Below are 22,160 nucleotides of genomic sequence, written 5' to 3'. Positions count from 1 at the left end.
AGAGCTCTTTCAAAACTTGCACATAACCTCTGGAGACTGAATTCAATGTGTAACACACTTAATTCTCTGTGTACTCACTGTGTATTAACTGAGTTCACTGCTCTGCTGATGTACTTCCTGTTTTGGTGGCCATCTTTTCTGTTTACAAAACAGTTTATAAAACAGTTTTTTTTACCCTCTTTATTGCAGCAGAGAGCAGCAAAAATATTACAGAGGGGGCTAGGAGATGACCCCAAACAGGCAGGGATGTTTGTTTATACTTCATTTTGTGAATACAGATTCTCTTTAACCACTTGCCGACCGCACGCTTATACCGTGCGTCGGCAAAGTGGCAGCTGCAGGACCAGCGACGCAGTACTGCGTCGCCAGCTGCAGGCTGATTAATCAGGAAGCAGCCGCTCGCGCGAGCGGCTGCTTCCTGTCAATTCACGGCAGGGGGCTCCGTGAATAGCCTGCGGGCCGCTGATGGCGGCTCGCAGGCTAAATGTAAACACAAGCGGAAATAATCCGCTTTGTTTACATTGTACATTGTACATTGCCAATCAGCGGCCGGGGATCGCCGCCATGTGACAGGGGACGTCCTGTCACTGGCTGCACAGGACGGATAGCGTCCTGTGCAGCCCGGATCACCGGGGGGGGGGGGGGAAAGGTAGGAGAGGGAGGGGGAGAATGTCGCCGCGGAGGGGGGCTTTGAGGTGCCCCCCCCCGCAACATGCCTGCACGCAGAAGCTATCAGACCCCCCCTGCACATCATCCCCATAGGGGGGAAAAAAGGGGGGCGATCTGATCGCTCTGCGTGCACCCTGATCTGTGCTGGGGGCTGCAGAGCCCACCCAGCACAGATCACAACAAACAGCGCTGGTCCTTAAGGGGGGGGGGGTAAAGAGTGGGTCTTCAAGTGGTTAAAGGAGAGCATTAGTAATTTTGTAAACCTAAAGTAAATTAAAAAGAAAGTCTGTTAAATGGCAAACTTTTGCCCCTACATGGTTGTACTGTATACACCCTAAAAAACACTTGGCTCATCTTGCAAGAATTTACTGTGTGTAGAAAGTCCCACAATGAACACATTGTATCAGAGCTGCCTACAGAAATTTCTGGACTCCATACTGGGCAAACCAGTGACACACCCAGTGACACTTTGAACTGATTTCTACAAGTGTGCCTTGAAAGTAAGTGAAAATAAGAAACAATCTTTCATATTGCTGCACAATCCCCCTTCTTTGTTGGCCAAAGATGCCGTGGATCTTCTGGGATTTGAGCAACACTCCTGCTGCACATGCTTATATAAAGATAAGTGATGAGGACCAGCATGATTTGAAATACAAAAATGTCTTTAGCTCACAAACGAATTACGGCCTGCCTGATTAGAGTGTTTCTCAAATCCAAGACGATGGTGAAGGTGTGATTGCAGGCATGTATGGAGAGGGGAAGGAGGGGGTGGGGAAAGAGTTTTGCGTATTTTGAACAAATACATTTGTGCTAAAAATGAATCTATTTCTTATCTCAAATAGTTAGGAGGTAGGCTCATGTTATTCCTTAGAAAAGAAGATGATACACTGATCTATTTCAGAAGATTGTCAATGTCAACAGCCTGATGCATACACAAAATGTTTGACTAGAAATTCTGATACATCTCTCCCATCATGAGGTAAGTATCTAACTTTCTTTTTGTCAGAGGTTTGCTTTAACGTTACCCAAGTGTTATGTCACCCATCGGTGGAAGATATAAGAAATGGGATTTCTGCTATTATGGCTGTATTTGTCAATTACCATAATGCCCAAATCCTTTACCCGATCTTAAAGAGGAACTTTTCTGAATTGTAACCTTAAAGGGAACCTAAACTGAGAAGGATATGGATTTTTCCTTTTAAAATAATACCAGTTGCCTGACTCTCCTGCTGATCCGGTGTCTCTAATACTTTTAGCCACAGCCCCTCAACAAGCATGCAGATCAGGTGCTCTGACTGAAGTCAGACAGTATTAGCTGCATGCTTGTTTCAGGTGTGTGATTCAGCCACTATTGCAGCCAATTAGATCAGCAGGACTGCCAGGCAACTGGTATTGTTTAAAAGGAAACATCCATATTATTCTCAGCTAAGGTTCCCTTTAATGACTAAAATGGTTTTATTTTACAATATCACTTTATACATTGTTCAATAGTCATTGTTTTCCCATTGTAAAATATTTCCTCATCATAATTCACATTCCTAAATATATCACAGGTAGCAGGATCTGTACTGCTGGCAAGAAGCATTATTGTGGAATTGTTGCGTGTTGTGTGTTCTGAAGTGAGCAGAAACAATACCTGGCCCATATACAATTACATTTTTCTCCTGAGTTTTCTCCTAGGAGATACTTTTTAATTTCCTATTTAGAATAACTTTTCAGCACTTTGCAATTAAATAGTACCAACAAGTAGGTGGAAAAAATACTATCAAAACTATTTTAAGTTTTTTTTTTGCTTACTGGTCATTTAAAGGGGCAATTTATTGACAAGTTTAAAAATATCACTTAGGAGAAAACTCAGGAGAAAAATGCAATTGCATATGCGCCAAGGTGTTATATCTCCCTTCATTTTGCTCTACTTCACACTCCCTTGAAATATGGCATCAGACTCCAGCTTTAAAATTGGATTTGCACCCATTGCAATCACTTTACACACAAAACGTATGTTGCTTCTACTTGCCTCATTAAATTCTGGATTTAACGTCTTCTTTTTTACAGCAGTTTTATGCTTCGATTTCTTGTCTTCATCTGGTTTTAAGTACCTGAAACACAAATATGACACAGTGAATGGCTACTTGTCATTGGGTACATGTATTGTGACTCACAGTAGGAAGATACTGTAAGTGGAGAAATCTTTAACAGAGGAAACATATTAAGACTTGAGCCCATGCCCCTCATACACGTACAACAGCAAGGATCACACAAACACTGAATAGACCTTCAACACTGTTAAATTTAAGTGAATAAATGAGACGATGAAATATGATAAAATGTAAAGGTAAATATATATATATATATATATATATATATATATATATATATATATATATATATAGATATAGATATAGATACACACACACACGTTCAAAGGCATGGTGGGAACAGAAATTCATGCAATTATGTGGATATCAGCGGCCCTAAACAGCATGTAGAGAACAAAAAAAATGCATTCGCTCCAAGCCATCGGTAGAGGTCACTAGAGTTCTATTGGAAACAAAGTAAACATTAACATTCAGAGCACACCTTTCACTAAATGGAATATTTTTGCTTCACAGTTATCATTGATGTCCAGCAGGGACCCACACCAGATAATAAACACTCTGCATATTAACAATGCCTTTTATCAGAAATTATTTACATTAATAAGGTGTTACATTTATAGAAATGTGTTTACAAGCAAAAAGAAAAAAAATCACTTATAAACAACACAGAAGAAAAACACAGAAATTAAGAAAATCAACTATTTTTTTATCAAAAACTAATTACTAATACAGTCAAGAAGTCATCTACAGAACTAATGTTGGGAAAAATGTTATTTTGACCAGTGATGGAGTCTCATCTTTTTAAGCATTAGTCCAATTGATCTATAGGTATAAAAAGAAAAACTGTCTATACATATTGCTAGATAGAAATAAACTTCAGTTAATGACGAAGGAGGAGGAAACCAAAGTTTTTGACTTAAATTATTTAGCCTCTTGGGTGGTGTTTTAGACTGTCTCAGTCATTACATCAGCTCTTAGGTGGGTTGTTAGTATAGATACAGGTATGCACAGTTCCTGACTCTGGTTCACTGATATAAATAATAATAAATAATAATGGCTTATTTACCAAACTGCATGAGCCTTTTTTTTTTTTAAATAAACAGAAAAGCGCTCTTCATAAATCCTAGAAAGTTACCCTGTCTGAAAATCAGGATTCAGCAGCTCTCCCCCTACTTAATCCCTAAAAGAACTTAAAAACCCATCTTGGTAATAGAGGAGGCAGTGGTGGACTCACCCCCTCCAAGCAGAACACACAGAGGCGCTCAGTGTTGATGATACTGGCAGATGCTGTTTACTCCTATCTGTTATTGCCTGATGAGGCGGGTTTGTATCCCGTGAAACGCGTTGCACTTTATTTGGAGTATCCAATAAAATTGTTTTGACTGAAAATCCACAGTCGTGTGTTCTGCTTGGAGGGGGTGAGTCCACCACTGCCTCCTCTATTACCAAGATGGGTTTTTAAGTTCTTTTAGTGTTTTTTATCCTATTGGCGCCTTTGTTATCCTATTATCTACATCAAGTCCACCCTTGGTGGAGGGTTGTACCCTTCCTTCTTCAACTACGGAAAGCGACTTTTTAGTCCTGAGTGGGGTCAGGACAATCTCCCCACCTGCTTTGACAGTGGTTGCCTACTTGGTAACCCTGGTTTGTGAGTATTAAATTAATATTATTACTCTATCAATTATACCTTACCAGTGCATACTACACTATATTGGGCTCTTGGTGTTCTCTCTTTTTCCCTACTTAATCCCATTCTGGCTACTGCATTGGTGCAGGGCCTGGAGGGTTTGCCAGCAGGGCTTATTCCTAACCTTTCAATGTACAGAACTGTTGGCAGATAGGAGAGATTATTTGTGAGAGTAGAAGGCAGTCTTATGATTAGTTATGTGGTGGGTCAGGACACCGGGATGATCCCTCAACACAGTTGGGGGTCCCTTGACCTGTAAATTGAGGGAGAACAGGAGCCTGATGGTGCAGTATCTTTATTGGTGGATAAAAAAATCTGTGAGAGATTATACTCACGGGTTGCTGTCCTGCAACCACCGTATGCGGTGATTAAACCATCCCAGCTCGGTATCCCAGATCCTTCTGGAACTGGGTGATCGCACTCCTTGAGTGTTCCTCTCTATCTGCATGTGACTGCAAACATCAGGGGATTCTCACCTCACTGGGGGTGTACTATACAAACTGGATACGGTATCAGGGAGGCGCCCTAGGACTGGTATAGCAGCATAACATTTATATTAAGTATATAAAGAAAGAGAGGCAGCTTATCTCTATCAGGCGCCCTTGCCTTAATAAGGTGTATATTGACCTAAGGAAGCGGGCTGAGACCCGTGAAACGCGTTGTCTACACTTTAACCTTTTATGTTAGAAATAAAGAACATTTTAGACCCAATATGAGTCCGTAATAGAGGTAAGCTGCCTCTCTTTCTTTATATACTTAATATAAACTTAATGCCGCTATACCAGTCCTAGGGCGCCTCCCTCATACCGCTTCCAGTTTATGATTAGTTATATTGTTTTTGCCATTCAGGTCAGTGTCATTTTACCATGTATAAATGCCAAGTCTATGGAATTTAAGTTTCAGTGGCATCACTAACTCAAAATTAAATTCCCACACTAGCTTGGACTGCGGTACTGCTAGTGATTGACAGATAAGACAACCATGTGCATAATGTCATTCCGAGATGGGCAGCTATCACAAAGAGCATGAAAAGTCTTTAACAATCCACAAAAACATAACTGGATCAACAGGGATATATGAGGGAGCAGGGCTGGTGTTGTACTTTGTTCTCTGGTTGAACTCGATGGACGTATGTCTTTTTTCAACCCAAGTAACTATGTAACTTTTTGTGCAGAATGATGTGAGGTGTCAGAGCAAAAAGGAAAGATGGAAATAACCGGTAACATAATGGATAAGGGTTCTTTTTAACTGTACTTACTGACAGAGGGCTTTCAGTGTGACATGGCTGTCCCCAGTACAGCACTGCTGCTGATCGCAGCGCTGTACGTGTAAATAGACGGCGATCACGCCATCTAACAGTCTCCCGAGCGGCAATAGCCGCTCAGAGACTGAAGGCGGTGCGGAGCTCCGCCCCCCAAGCAGGAGATTCACGCGCAGCCTGCATGCAATCTCCTGCAAAACAGAGCCCCAGGACTTTACGCCAATCGGCGTTAGGCAGTCCTGGGGCTGCCGCCGCGGCCACGTCCATTGGCGTGACGCGGTCGGCAAGAGGTTAAAAATAACCAATGGTAATGATTTTGATGCCCTGCCAAATGTCATAGGGTATCAGCATGGACAGGGTATACCCTTACAGGGCCCGATTCATATTTGCTGCCCAGCTTCTCCATATATATTTGACATGGCACCTTCATCTATAAAGAAGCCCTTTTTACATTTCATCAGTTTTGTCCCAGTCATAAAGTCATCAGCGCAGTACAGTGTTCTTTAAGTGATACTGAAGCGGGAAAAAAAACGTTTTTGTGTAGTAGGGATAAGGAATTTCTATTCATTTCATTAGTAGCAAAAAAGAGTCTCATTTTTATTTTCAGTTCTATGGCTGTATTTATAACATTGCATTTTTTTTTTCATATTTGCAGTTCAGAAACCACACTTAACAATTTAAAGAGGAACTCCAGTGAAAATAATGTAATAAAAAAAAGTGCTTCATTTTTACAATAATTATGTATACATGATTTAGTCAGTGTTTGCTCATTGTAAAATCTTTCCTCTCCCAGATTTACATTCTGACATGTTTTACATGGTGACATTGTTACTGTGGGCAAATTATGTAGCTGGTCTGGCTTTAACAGACAGCTGTAAGCAGCTATTTCCTGTCTGAACATTGTTACATTGTGGCAGTTTGCCCAGAGTACCGTACGGTACCAGAGCCTCTTGTGGGAGGGGTTTCAGCACAAAATCAGTCATACAGCGCCCCCTGATGGTCTGTTTGTGAAAATCATTATTTTTCTCATGTAAAAGGGGGTATCAGCTACTGATTGGGATAAAGTTCAATTCTTGGTCGGAGTTTCTCTTTAAGCTAGAAAACAAAGCATATCTAATGACCCTTTGAACCTTCCTGCAGTAAAACCTTATCTCAACCTGTCTCACTGTTTGGTGGATGTTTAACCACTTCACAACGGAGGGGTTTTACCCCTGAAACACCAGCGCGATTTTTTACATTTCAGTGCTGCTTCCATTCTTTTTTTTCTGTGATATGATTGGTTATTGGGGACTGGGGTCCCCATAACCAATCATTGCACTGCAGAGCGAGGGTGTGTGTGCGGGGGCGCGCGATCGCGCGCTGCACGTTTGTTTACTATTCATTGTTATGAAGACTGCCTCTGTTTGAAGCAGTCTTCATTCTATTCACAATCGGCGAGTCTAATTGGATTTAGGAACGCTTGTTCCTAACATCCAATTAGTCACCTGCTGTGCTGGCTGGCTGGAGTGTGCGCGCGAGTTCCCCGCCCACTCCCAGCCAGTAAACAAACAAGTGCGCCTTTCTCCGTCCCTGGGGGTGAAGCAGTGCGCAGAGGGACGGAGAAGTTAAGCACTGGGGGGGTGAAGTGGTTAAGCTATTCAGAAAACAGGAGTTCGTTTGACCTAGTTGCTGCAATAGCTCAGGGCTGATTCACATTGGCAATCGCTAAACGCAAATGCCTAGCGATTTTGTTCACTTTTTATAGTAATTTTGTGTTCACTGGAACATTTTGAGCATTTTGAGTTTAGCGATTGAGCCTCTGATTGGTGGACAGTAGTTTTTATTTGAAAATTTTGTGACACTGTTTTTTCCTTGGTGTTGATTGGTTGTTGAGCATAGATAACACCTCAAGTGTTTTAACCTCTTGACGACCAGCTAGCGCCGATTGGCGTAAACTGGTCGTCTGCAGGTTTCCATGGAAACGGCCGCTCGTTCGAGCAGCCTTTCCATGTCCGTTCACGGAGGGTGTCTCCTAGAACAGCCCGGAGAGCCGCCGATCGCGGCTCGCCGGCAAAATGTAAACACGCAGGGAAGAAATCCCCGCTGTTTACATCATATGGCGCTGCTGCGCAGCAGCGCCGTAGGGCAGATCGGCGATCCCCGGCCTCTGATTGGCCGGGGATCGCCGGCATATGATAGGCTGAAGCCTATCCTTCTATGCGCAGGACGGATATCCGTCCTGCGCAGCCCAGGAAAGAAGAGGTAGGGAGGGAGAGGGAGGGAGCACAGAAAACGATGCGGAGGGGGGCTTTGAAGAGCCCCCCCGCAAAGCGCAGCAAGCCGGCGGCAATCAGACCCCCCCAGCAGGACATCCCCCTAGTGGGGTAAAAAGGGGGGGGGGGGAAGTCTGATCGCCCTGGCATAATACTGATCTGTGCTGCGGGCTGGAGAGCCCACGCAGCACAGATCAGGCAAATCACCCCTGGTCGGCAAGTGGTTAAAGGGATACTGTAGGGGGTCGGGGGAAAATGAGTTGAACTTACAAGGGGCTTCTAACGGTCCCCCGCAGACATCCTGTGCCCACGCAGCCACTCACAGATGCTCTGGCCCCGCCTCCGGTTCACTTCTAGAATTTCAGACTTTAACCACTTTACCCCCGCCCGTACGAATTTCTCCGTCCCTTTTTCCATCCTTTAACCCCCAGGGACGGAGAAATCCGTACTTTCCGCGTTCCCGGCGCTGTCCGTGCTCCCGCTCGTAAACACACGCCGCCCGCCGCTAGTAAACACGCCGCCGCCTGCTCGCCTGGAGATCAATGAACGGGAAAATCCATTCCCGTTCGTTGATCTAAGCCCCACAATGATCCGCTGCTCTCCTATGGGCAGCGCGATCATTGTGAGAAAAAACTCACGTGTCCAGCCTCCTTATACTTCCTCCAAGCTTCCGGAAGGAAGCTTGGAGGTCGCATTAAAACAAAAAGTTACTGTGGCCATCTTGTGGCCAAATAGTAAACTACACACTACACATTTTTCACATACAAATAAATGATTTTTACACAAAAAAATTACTTATTACCTCCCACACTCCCCATTTTTTTTTTTTGTAATTAAAAAAAAATTCAAAAATTTACAATTAAAAAAAATACATAAATAGTTACCTTAGGGACTGAGGGTATAACACTGTTACTTTATAAACTATGGGCTTGTAATTAGGGATGGACGCAAAACTGAAAAAAATGCACCTTTATTTCCAAATAAAATATTGGCGCCAAACATTGTGATAGGGACATAATTTAAATGGTTTTATAACCGGGACAAAAGGGCAAATAAATTTCATGGGTTTTAATTACAGTAGCATGCATTATTTAAAAACTATAATGGCCGAAAACTGAAAAATAATTATTTTTTTCCCCACATTTTTCCTATTTTCCCATTAAAACACATTTAGAAAAAAATAATTCTTGGCATAATGTCCCACCTAAAGAAAGCCTAATTGGTGGCGGAAAAAACAAGATATAGTTCATTTCATTGCGATAAGTAATGATAAAGTTATAGACGAATGAATGGAAGGAGCGCTGAAAGGTGAAAATTGCTCTGGTGCTCAGGGGGTAAAACCCCTCAGTGGTGAAGTGGTTAAAGTCTGAAAACCACTGTGCCTGCATTGCTGTGTCCTTGTTCCCGCTGATGTCACCAGGAGCGTACTGCGCAGACACAGACCATATTAGGCCTGCATAGTACGCTCCTGGTGACATCAGCGGGATCAAGGACACGGCAACGCAGGCGCAGTGGTTTTCAGACTTTAAAGTCTGAAATTGCAGAAGTGAACGGGAGGCGGGGCCGGAGCATTGGGGAGTGGCTGCATGGGTACAGGATGTCTGTGGGGGACCATTAGAAGCCCTGGGTAAGTTCAACTCATTTTCCCCCGACCCCCTACAGTATCCCTTTAACTCTTCCTGTACTGGGAAACAACAGGACTTTTCTTTGCTACTAATGTTATATTTGTTTTCTGTACTACACATACAATTTATTATAAGTTTATTTTCACTTTAGATATGCTTTAAAGGTCAACTGAAATGAGAAGAATATGAAGGCTGCCATATTTATTTCCTTTGAAATAATACCAGTTGCCTGGCAGCCCTGCTGATCTATGTGTCTGCAATAGTGTCGGAATCATACCAGAAACAAGCATGCAGCTAATCTTGTCAGATTTGACAATATCAGAAACATCAGATCTGCTGCATGTTTGTTCAGGGTGTATGGCTAAAAGTATTAGAGGCAGAGAATCGGCAGGATAGCCCAGCAACTTGTATTGCTTATAAGGAAATAAATATGGCAGCCTTCATATCCCTCTTGCTTCAGTTTGGTGGAGCCAAATATCACATCTCACTAAACAACATTTTAATAACCTTTTTTGAAGCACCCTGCATCACGTTGGAGTTAAAATTCACAATGGAAAAAGTGGCAAGCACCATTTTAGGTGCTTTGCTGGATGCAGCACAATGCTCAGTGACACGCCCGGTATGAACAAACCCTAATCCACAGTTTCATGCCACTCTGAGACTTGTAATTATGAAAAAGGACTTCATCTGGAGGATGGATATGCCATTCTGAGCAGGCGTTCACCATATTTCACAGGTCTACAGTAGGAAAATTGTATGCAGAGGACACAAAATCAATAATACAAAGTATCTTCATTACAGACTATGAGATACATGTAATGGTGTAAAAGTACAGATATTAAGGATCTGGACCTAGTCTTTGAGTAATATGGCTGCCTGGCATGAGTGTGATTAACTACTTGAGGACCGTGGGCTTTATCCCCCTTAAAGGGAACCTCAAGTCAACTGTAAAAAATGAGATTTACTCACTTGGGGCTTCCCTCAGCCCCCAGCAGCCGATCGACGCCCTCGCAGCTCCGCTCCGATGTCCCAGGACCCGCCGGTGAGCACTTCCGGTTTGGCCGTTACCGGCCGACAGGCATGGGAACGCGAGTGATTCTTCGCGTTCCCAGCCTGTATATTGACTTAAGGATCACTTTAAGGACCAGACCCTTTTTTTCCATTCAGACCACTGCAGCTTTCACGGTTTATTGCTCGCTCATACAACCTCCCACCTAAATGAATTTTGGCTCCTTTTCTTGTCACTAATAAAGCTTTCTTTTGGTGCTATTTGATTGCTGCTGCGATTTTTACTTTTTATTATATTCATCAAAAAAGACATGAATTTTGTGAAAAAAATGATTTTTTTAACTTTCTGTGCTGACATTTTTCAAATAAAGTAACATTTCTGAATACATGCAGCACGAAAAATGTGGACAAACATGTTTTTGATAAAAAAAAAACCCATTCAGCCTATATTGATTGGTTTGGGTAAAAGTTATAGCGTTTACAAACTATGGTGCAAAAAGTGAATTTTCCCATTTTGAAGCATCTCTGACTTTTCTGGCCACCTGTCATGTTTCATGAGGTGCTAGAATTCCAGGATAGTATAAATACCCCCCAAATGACCCCATTTTGGAAAGAAGACATCCCAAATTATTCACTCAGAGGCATAGTGAGTTCATAGAAGATATTATTTTTTGTCACAAGGTAGCGGAAAATGACAGTTTGTGACAAGAAAAAAAAAAGTTTCCATTTCTGCTAACTTGTGACAAAAAAAAAAATGAAATCTGCCACGGACTCACCTTGCCCCTCTCTGAATACCTTGAAGTGTCTACTTTCCAAAATGGGGTCATTTGTGGGGTGTGTTTACTGTCCTCGCATTTTTGGGGGTGCTAATTTGTAAGCACCCCTGTAAAGCCTAAAGGTGCTCATTGGACTTTGGGCCCCTTAGCGCAGTTAGGCTGCAAAAAAGTGCCACACATGTGGTATTGCCGTACTCAGGAGAAGTAGTATAATGTGTTTTGAGGTGTATTTTTACACATACCCATGCTGGGTGGGAGAAATATCTCTGTAAATGACAATTGTTTGATTTTTCTTTTTACACACAATTGTCCATTTACCTTTAGGATTTCACAGGTCATTTTTGTTTCAAGACTACTCCTCACGGTTTAGGGCCCCTAAAATGCCAGGGCAGTATAGGAACCCCACTAATGACCCCATTTTAGAAAGAAGACACTCCAAGGTATTCCGTTAGGAGTATGGTGAGTTCATAGAAGATTTTATTTTTTGTCACAAGTTAGCGGAAATTGATTTTAATTGTGTTTTTTCACAAAGTGTCATTTTCCGCTAACTTGTGACAAAAAAATAAAATCTTCTATGAACTCACCATACTCCTAACGGAATACCTTTGGGTGTCTTCTTTCTAGAATGGGGTCATTTGTGGGGTTCCTATACTGCCCTGGCATTTTAGGGGCCCTAAACCGTGAGGAGTAGTCTTGAAACCAAATGTCGCAAAATGACCTGTGAAATCCTAAAGGTACTCATTGGACTTTGGGCCCCTTAGGGTGTAAAAAAATGCCACACATGTGGTACCGCCGTACTCAGGAGAAGTAGTATAATGTGTTTTGTGGTGTATTTTTACACATACCCATGCTGGGTGGGAGAAATCTCTCTGTAAATGACAATTGTTTGATTTTTTTACACACAATTGTCTATTTACAGAGAGATTTCTCCCGCCCAGCATGGGTATGTGTAAAAATACACCCCAAACCACATTATACTACTTCTCCTGAGTACGGCGATACCACATGTGACACTTTTTTTGCAGCCTAGGTGCGCTAAGGGGCCCAATGTCCTATTCACAGGTCATTTTGAGGCATTTGTTTTCTGGACTACTCCTCACGGTTTAGGTCCCCTAAAATGCCAGGGCAGTATAGGAACCCCACAAGTGACCCCATTTTAGAAAGAAGACACCCCAAGGTATTCCGTTAGGTGTATGGCGAGTTCATAGAAGATTTTATTTTTTGTCACAAGTTAGTGAAAAATGACACTTTGTGGAAAAAAAAACATTAAAAATCAATTTCCGCTAACATTTGACAAAAAATAAAATCTTCTATGAACTCGTCATACACCTAACATAATACCTTGGGGTGTCTTTTTTCTAAAATGGGGTCACTTGTGGGGTTCCTATACCGCCCTAGCATTTTACGGGCCCAAAACCGTGAGTAGTCTGGAAACCAAATGTCTCAAAATGACTGTTCAGTGGTATAAGCATCTGAAAATTTTGAGGACAGGTGGTCTATGAGGGGGTGAATTTTCTGTGCAGTGGTCCTTGCGGGATCCACTTGCCGGCCGCCTCTGTGCAGTGGGCGGTTGGCAAGTGGTTAAATGGACAGCAGCAGTTAGGCCTCGTTCACATCATACGTGCTTCCGTGCGCTTTTGGAAGCGCGTATGATGTGCTGAAATGCAGGAATGGCAGAAGGGCAAAGACAACCCTTCTACCATTCACATCTACTGTGCTGCGCAGCAGTACGATGCCCTAGGAAGCGCTTGCGTACTGCTGCCTGCATTTTGCCCGCAAGCGCAGAGCTGATCCCATCACCGTCAATGGATGGGATCAGCAGCGCAGCGGGCAGCGGTGTGCAATCGTATGCATTGCATTCGGATCGCACAGCCATCTGCGCTAGCTAGATGTGAACGAGGCCTTACTGTTTCATGTCAGGATTATAGTCAGTAACAAGTCAAAAGTCAGGGCAGGCAGAAAACAAGACAATCATGGCTATAGACAGAAATGTGGGAAATTAGAAGATAGATTTAGACAGAAGGTCAAAAGAAGCAATTAACAGAATGACCAGATCAGAGAATAATCAGAGAGGGTAGCAACACACTAGGCAGTGCGTGAAAGTTAGCATTTTCAGTGCGTTTTGCGTGTGTTTTCAGTGCGTTGTCGTCTTATGTTTTTGTTGTTCCCCACAAGCATTTTTCTTGCATTATGCCAGCGTTTTAATGCGTTTGCTGTTCGAATATATAAATTGCGTATACGTTTTTGATATGCATTTTAAGCTAATCACTAGGAAGTCAACAGGAAGTGGAAATTCATCTTTAAACTTGTTTTGTTTTTTGTTATTTTTCAAAAAGTTAAAAAAAACGCACAAAATGCAATACCTCTGCGTCACCACTGACATTCATTATAGATAGAAATCTTAATTGTCATTGTAACAACAGAAATTGTACAACAAAATTCTAAAGTGCAATTTTCCAGCAAAAGCAATACAGCATAGCAACATTCCATTCCTACATACATTGCATTGCACACACCCCTTATCAACATGGATTGGCCACTTAGCAGCATTTAACATGGTAATGGCTGAAGGATAAAAACTGTTCTTTAATCTATTTGGCTTAGTTTTTTATAAGTCTAAAACATTTTCCAGAAGGCAGATGTTCAAATAACACATGTCCTGGATGTGAGGTGTCACTTAAATGTTTTTAATATTCCTGAAACAATAAGAAGTATATAATTCTTCTAATGGAAGAAGAGGACAGCCAACTATCCTCTGGACAACCTTAATTACCCTATGAAGCTGCTTTTTCTGTGCTACTGTGCAGCTTGAAAACCATGCACAGAGACAGTAGTCACCTAGGTTCTCAACGTGTGGTACACGTACCCCAGGGGGTACTTCTGATGGTTCCAGGGGGTACTCAGGTTTAATATACTTAACTAAGAATAACAAATTTAGGGTTTTAGAAAATTATAACTCTTATTTAAACAACACCGAATGAGTATTTCAGCTAATTAAAAGCAATAGTAAATGCTTGGAAATTGTTTAGAACCAATTATCATGTACTACAATTAAATATATATTTGTCAAGGGGTACTTGTGATAATGTTTACTATGCTAGGGGGTACTTGGTGAATGCAGAGTTTTAAAAGGGGTACATACCAATAAAATGTTGAGAAACACTAGGACACTCTCCACTGTACTGCGGTAAAAAGACACCAACAATTTCTCAGCAATATTATTTTTCCTAAGCACCCTTAAAAATATAACCTCTTCTGTGCCTTTTTCACTACATCAGCAATATGTGACCCCCAAGTCATGTCCTCTTTAATAGTAACTCCCAAAAACCGAAAGTCTGTGACCCTCTCTACAATATTTCCATTTATAATAAGTGGCTGAATGTCATCTGCCTTCTTCCTAAAATCCACTATAAGCTCTTTGATCTTAGCTATATTTAGGAGAAGATTGTTGTCTCTACACCACATCTCCAGCCTTGTAGGCAGACTCATCCCCCCCGATATAAGCCCCACTACTGTAGTATCATCATCAAACTTAACAATGGTGTTACTATGGTGGGCAGGAACACAATCATGAGTGTAGAGGGTATAGAGCAAGGGGCTCAGCACACAGCCCTGAGGAGAGCCAGTGCCGAGACTGATAGATGTGGAAAAATGTGTGAGTTTTGGAAAAATATGCACCAAGGTTCTGCATTTTAAAAAATGCACATTGCAGAACGCAAACATAAGTGTTTTTCCATGTGGCCCATTGACTTGCATTATGTGCGTTTTTCACTGTGTTTTCCGCAACACTAGCGTTTCTGCCTGGTGTGTTCCTACCCAGAATTACTTTGAACAAGAGACTGCATAAACACCTGTGTTTTGCAGCCAGGCAACTGTCAGTTCCTTAAAAACTTTTTTATGTGGTGTATCCTAATTACCCAGATTAGAGGATGTTGACATATGGTGGGCATGTAGCTAAAGACATGAGTCAACTGAGGCAATGATTGTAGACTAAAGACCCATAAAGACACACATCTAATTTTTTTAAACGACGGGTTGTTTGGACGTCCCGTCGTTCAGTAGTCCGGACGTCAGATCAGGTGTGTGTACAGTCCGTTGTTCAGCTGATAAGACTGGTGGATCGCTCGAGACCAGTCTTATCAGCTGAACGACGGACTGTACGCACGCCTGATTTGACGTCCGGACAACTGAACGACGGGATGTCCAAACGACCCGTCGTTTAAAAAAATCAGACGTGTGTATGGGCCTTAAATACAAAAGCTCTGTTAACCAGTTCACCCCCAAGGGTTTTTACCCTAACGGACCAGAGCAATTTTCACCTTTCAGCGCTCCTCCCTTTCATTCACCAATAACTTTTTCACTACTTATCACAGCAAATTGATCAATACCTTGTTTTTATTGCCACTAAATAGGCTTTTTGGAGGCGATATTTATTTTCAGTAATACCTTTTCTTTTTATGCATTTTAAAGGGAAAAACAAGGAAAAAAATGAAAAAATACACGATTTCTCCTTTTTCATCCCCTATAGTTTTAAAATAAACACTGCGAATGTGCATAAAACACACACATTTTATCTGCCTATTTGTCCTGGTTATTACAATATATAAATTATGTCCCTAGTGCAAAGTATGGTGACAATATATTATTTGGAAATAAAGGTGTATTTTTCCTATGTTGTGTTTTTGTTTTCTCATTGCATACTACCAATAAATTCAAGCCCTTATTTGCAAATATAACAGTAGTTCACCCTCATAGCATACATATTTTAAAAGCTGAGTCCCTAAGGTAACTATTTATGCATTCGGTTTTCAATTCTGTCACTTTTGGTGTTTTTTACAAGTGTTTTATTTTGGTACAGAGTATATGGAAATAACAGTTTTATTGCTTCTCATTCAGTTTGCCAAAAAATCAAAATCAAATGACATATGCATAATCTCTCAAACACCCCAAATTATCTTCTCTTGCTTGTCACGGTTAAAATGATACCCTATACACATCATCAGATAGTGTTTTGGCCACATAATACACTGTTAATCATGAGCAGCACAATGTATTTTTCAAGGCCATTTTTTGCACCAGAAACAATACAGTCATACTTTCCCAGCAAAACCCCTGGTGTCTCAGAACATTGGATATAGGTCATAAATTATACCATTCTGAAAACTAGAGAACCAGACCTACCCAAATATACATATTGAGTAACATTTGCACTTTTGCGGTTTTGATGAAATTGCACCGTAACTTTGAAAATGTTTTTTTTTTACAGTTTTCTTTACTTTGGCATGAAAAAACAATTCAAATGACATATGCATAATCTCTCAAACACCCCAAATTCTCTTCTCTTGCTTGTCACGGTTAAAATGATACCCTATACACATCATCAGATAATGTTTTGGCCACATAATACACTGTTAATCATGAGCAGCGCCAATGTATTTTTCAAGGCCATTTTTTGCACCAGAAACAATACAGTCATACTTTCCTAGCAAAACCCCTGGTGTCTCAGAACATTGGATATAGGTCATAAATTATACCATTCTGAAAACTAGAGAACCAGACCTACCCAAATATACATATTGAGTAACATTTGCACTTTTGCGGTTTTGATGAAATTGCACCGTAACTTTGAAAATGTTTTTTTTTTACAGTTTTCTTTACTTTGGCATGAAAAAACAATTCAAATGACATATGCATAATCTCTCAAACACCCCAAATTCTCTTCTCTTGCTTGTCACGGTTAAAATGATACCCTATACACATCATCAGATAGTGTTTTGGCCACATAATACACTGTTAATCATGAGCAGCGCCAATGTATTTTTTAAGGCCCTTTTTTTACCAAATGCAACAATGTAATTCTTTCTTCTCAAAGCCCCAGGAGTGTAAGACCATTCAATAAAAGACACAAATGTTACCATTCTGAAAACTAGAGACTCAGGCCTACTCAGTTGCAAATAGAATAATTTAGGTGAGGCCTAAATCACTATCCATAACATGAATGACAGATACATTGGAACTCACCATTGCAGGTCTAGCAGGATGGAGAAATGCCAGAGGTCATACGCCAAGGAAAGCCAGTGGTCAGAAGATGGGGGGTGGTCTGCAGAGTAAAGTCCTGTGGCAAACACTCTCACCTTGCAGCAGCAAGTCCAAATGGGAAAAAACTATTTGCAGGTTGTAGGAGTCTTGGGTTTCCTCTAAGCTTCTGGGTTTCCTCCCACACCCCCAAAAAAGGTGGTAATGTTAACTAGTGGTAATTGTGAGTTCCTTTGAGGGACAGTAAGTGGCAAATAAAAGTAGAGAGGAAAAAGTCCAGTGAAAATTTAGGGTAATGAAGAAAAAAAAATAAAATAAAAAATAAAGTCTAATAGCTGCTGAGGGTATGGTATGCCTCAAAGCAGCCGGCAACGCAGAGTCCCGGCTGTAAGGGGCACTTTGGGCAGTGGTATCTGCTGTCTTTCCGCCTCTTGTGCTTGGTGCACACCCGGCATCGCTTCTGTGGCTTCGCCTTAATTGGGTTCGGGGGGATCAGGGCAGGAAAATGTTTTCCCCTTAGGCGAACTGCTCCATCCAGTTGCATTGGATTGTATTCCTCCATAAGGTTGACGCTTTCATTGATCAGCGATCTCAAAGCTTGTCGCATAAACGGGAGGTAGCTGTCACCGTGGCATTTCTTTTTATAAAGCACAAATGCGTTGTGCATGGCCATCTGCAGGAGGTAAAAAAAACTTTTTTGTACCAGGCCCTCTTTTTTTTTTTTAAAAAAGTAGTAGGAGAGCATTTGGTCCGCAAGATCCACCGCACCCATATTTTTTGTGTAGTCGACCAATGCCATTGGCTTCTCGATCCGCTCTCTGGAGGTTGTGACAGGAACCACTTCTTCAGTGTGGATTGAAGTCAGGACCATGACGTCTCTCTTGTCCCTGAATTTTATAGCCAGGAGCTCACCACTTCTGAGACTGTGTGTTTCCCCTTTCGATAATTTTTTATTAACCACCTGTGGTGGGAGGCCTTTGCGGTTTGGCCTCACTGTCCCACAGGCACCAGTCTCTGCAGAATATAAAAATTTGAAAAGGGGAATGCTGGTGTAGAAGTTATCCACGTACAGATGATAGCCTTGGTGGAGGAGTGGGTTGGCTAGTTCCACCACAATTTTCCCACTGGTTGGCATGTATGGTGGGCACCCAGCTGGTTGCAAATGGCTATCTTTGCCCTCATACAGAAAAAAAGAATAGGTGTAGCCAGTGCTGCTCTCACAAAGTTTATAAAATTTTATCCCATACTTGGCAGCCTTACTTGGGATATATTGTTTTATCCCTAATCTGCCATGGAAGGGTAGGAGGGATTCATCCACTGCAACCTCTCTCTCTGGGGTGTACACCTCGCTAAATTTTGTACTGAGGTGGGTGAGTATGGGCCTCAGCTTAAAAAGCTTGTCATGGGCAGGATCACCTTTGGGGACATTGTCCGAATTGTCGGCAAAGTGCAGGCACTTCATAAGAGCCTCATAGCGCTGCCTGCTCATGGAAGCTGGAAACAGGGGTGTTGCGTGCATAAAGTCCTTAGACCAGTACAGTCTTATTTCTGGCTGTTGGAGTATGCCCATGTGTAGTGTTAGGGCCAGAAACACCTTTAGCTCAGGTATGGTGGTGGGCTCCCATTTCTCAGCCAAATAGCAGGTGGGCTTCTGGGCAATATACTGCTGCGCAAACAAATTGGTTTGCTCCACAATGTGCTGCAGCAAATCATCACCCACAAAAAGCTGGAAGAAGTCAGCAGGCCCGAAGTTGTCAGTGGGCACTAATATTTCGCTTGCCCCTGTAAAAGGCGGGATGTTGGGTGCTACAAGGTTAGCGGGTGACCAGGTGCCCCGAATTATGTCCTCAGGTACCGGTGGGCGTACCTGCCTTTGCCTGGCTCCCCTTCGGCCTCTGCTGCTAGCTGCAGCAGTGCTACCCACTGAGCCCCCTGCGGTGGCATCTGAAGGGCCCTGGACAGTGGTTCCCCTCTGGCCTGTGCTGCTAGCTGCAGCTGTGCTACCCACCGAGCCCCCTGCGGTGGATTCTGAAGGGCCCTGAACAGTGGACTCATCATCCCTCCTGAAGCGGCGAGACGGCTGCCCAACGCTCTCTGAACTGTCAGAATCTGACTCAGAGCTGCTGCTTGTTGGGTGCCATTCGCTCCCTGAATCATCCCCACTGCTGCTGCTCTGCTGAAGGTAGACGGCTGCCTCCTCAACAGAATACAGTCTCCTCGCCATAGTAAGCAAAGGGGATAGATAGATGGATGGATGGATGGATGGATGGATGGATGGGATGGATGGATGGGAAGGATGGGATAGACAGACAGACAGACAGATCAATCAACCAAGCGATTGATCAATAACAGAAAGATTTTTTTTTTTTTATATGAAGATGAAAAGAAAGAATATAGATAGAAAGTATAGATAGAAATATCAGAGTAAGGGTAAAAGAGGGGTGAAAAAGTACAGAAAAGTACTAAGAAGTACTAAAAAGTACTAAAATAAAACAGAAAACCAGTAAATGGCAAAGGAGGGGGAGGATAAGGGGTTAATAAAAAAGTATGGGGATAAAATTTTATTTAAAAATATAAAAATCCTACCACAATCACAGTCTTTCTCCCTCACAGCTCCTGTCACCTCTGAATGCTGATTGACAGCAGTCTGAGGTGACAGATGAGCTGGGAGGGAGAAAGCAACTTTGTTTACTGACACTACAGGACAGATCATTGTTACTGGCTTGTAACAATGATCTGCCTTGTTACTGGCACTTGATTGGCCCAGGGACCATGTGATTCCCTGGTCCAATCACCAAGCCGCGGGACCCGACGTGCGCGCGCAGCGGGAGCGCGCCCGCTCGCACACAGCAGCAGAGTTACAATGTAACTTATTAAAACGTCCTGTTGCCATTAATAGCGGCGAACATGACGTTTTAATGCGTTACATTGTCCCTAAATGGTTGAGTTGAGGCAGTCGACCCAGAGTAAGAAGAGTAAAAAGTATGTTGCAAGGAGGGAGCAGAGACAGGTACAAAAGTCATGAGCACAATTGCAGTGGAATAACCTTCACCGCAGAGTTTGGAATCACAGGCCTGCCCTACTAACAATCAATAGCAACAATTACGACATATGTAGTTAGTAAACAAGTCAGCAGAGTGTGATTGCTCTACTCTAATAATTATATTCACAAAAATCACATCTGTGAAAGTGCCATTTTTTATTTTTCACTACTTGCGTTGTAAAGAACAAAAAAAATATACCTTGTCTCAGGCATTCAAATTAGTATCCTCATAGAAATTAGTTCTGCTAGTTAGTAAAAGAGTACCCAATAAAAATATATTCTCTGCATTAGAAGTCTCTGTTGCATACATTTCCAAGCATATGTGAAACTCAGAGCCCAGTGATTCATCATTTAGGGCTCGTTTCCACTGTAGCGAATCCGCATGCGGGCACTGCATGCGGATTCGCATACTTAATGTTACTGTATGGGGTTGTTTCCACGTGTGCGGCGGCGGCGGCGTTTTTCTGTGCGGGGAAAATCTGCACGACAGGGTCGTGCAGATTCGCGTGCCTCAGGAATGCGGGCGAATCGCCGCTAATGTATTTAATAGTAAAAACGCATGCGTTTTTACATGCGTTTTTACCCGCGAATTCGCGGGCGATTTCGCACCTTTTCAATGTTATTTTGCCCTGGCAGTGTCATGGTTAATTTCGCATGGCACCCTGCCATGCGAAATCGCACGCGAAATCGCGGGTAAAAACGCATGCGGAAACGCATCCGCATGCGTTTTTACAAGCGTCGGAATGCGGCCGAAATCGCGTCGCAACAGTGGAAACGAGCCCAGAGCGTGACCTTTATAATTTAGATCTTGTACTGCCAGGGCAAAAATTAAGAGATTGCACAAGGCAGATGTAGCCAGGTTGGCAAAGGGTGCAGATAATTATAACAAATGAAACTCTAGCATGTAATGCATCATATTCAATCAATCATGTCTTTCAATATAGCTTCATTTAGTTAAAATGAGTTTGCCACATAAAAGCTAACATTTGGTTTAGACAGTACACCAGTTGACAATATTATTACTCATGCGGACCATTGCTGAAGTTGGCTACACTTGCTGCAGAGTGCAGATAAAACTTAACAAAGCCCCTTCCAGGCAGAGGGTCACAAGGAGAAGGATAACGAAGCAGAAAAGTATACAGTTCACTGGGAGCAGTTTATTTTTATGTTTCTAATTTTATCTATTTTGTATGGTGTATTCTTATTTTCAGCTTTTTTTTTTTTTTTTTTTTTGCTTAAAAACAAAGGTTTTTAGGTTTGAAGATATGTTTTACATACGTATGTTTTTGTTTGATCATGATAATTTTCATGTGCAAAAACATTTTTGAAAAATATAAATAGAATCATTTATAACTGCTTTACAGGTACTGCGATGGAAGAAGGTGAATTTAGCTCCACTGGCTTGCCACCAATATCGACACTTACAGTCCTGTACCTAATATCATTATGTAGTTTGCACAGCAGGAGCCTTATTATACATTACCTGCTCGCGTCCGTTCCAATTCCTAGTTAGCAAGTGAAATGCAGCCAGCCAATCACCATGCGGCTTCAGTAACCGCATTGTTATTGGCTGGCTGCACGGCACTTGCTAACTAACCATGAAGTGGAGGAGATGCGGCATTCACCAGGAGCAGGTAATGTATAACAAGGCTTCTTTCCACTGCACATTCTGCATAATATTAGGTACGAGCCCCTCCGAACTCC

The 22,160-nt window shown here is 42.2% G+C and overlaps 1 protein-coding gene and 1 long non-coding RNA gene across 4 annotated transcripts in view; one reads left to right on the top strand and one right to left on the bottom strand.

Moving 5' to 3' along the window:
* Positions 1-22,160, bottom strand: part of DOC2B (double C2 domain beta) — a 704,601-nt gene that overhangs the window by 18,184 nt on the left and 664,257 nt on the right. For all 3 annotated transcript variants that reach the window (XM_068268615.1, XM_068268616.1, XM_068268617.1), the window contains one exon: positions 2,687-2,768. In XM_068268615.1, coding sequence (XP_068124716.1) covers positions 2,687-2,768 — 82 coding nt within the window. The remainder of the gene's footprint in view (positions 1-2,686; positions 2,769-22,160) is intronic.
* The window catches only part of LOC137546320 (uncharacterized), a 93,928-nt gene that overhangs the window by 52,000 nt on the left and 19,768 nt on the right, over positions 1-22,160 (top strand). The gene's annotated exons all lie outside the window — the stretch shown is intronic.

The sequence above is a fragment of the Hyperolius riggenbachi genome, chromosome 2, assembly GCF_040937935.1.
Source record: "Hyperolius riggenbachi isolate aHypRig1 chromosome 2, aHypRig1.pri, whole genome shotgun sequence".
Classification (NCBI taxonomy): Eukaryota; Metazoa; Chordata; class Amphibia; order Anura; family Hyperoliidae; genus Hyperolius; species Hyperolius riggenbachi.
This window is presented reverse-complemented; position numbering and strand designations above follow the sequence as displayed.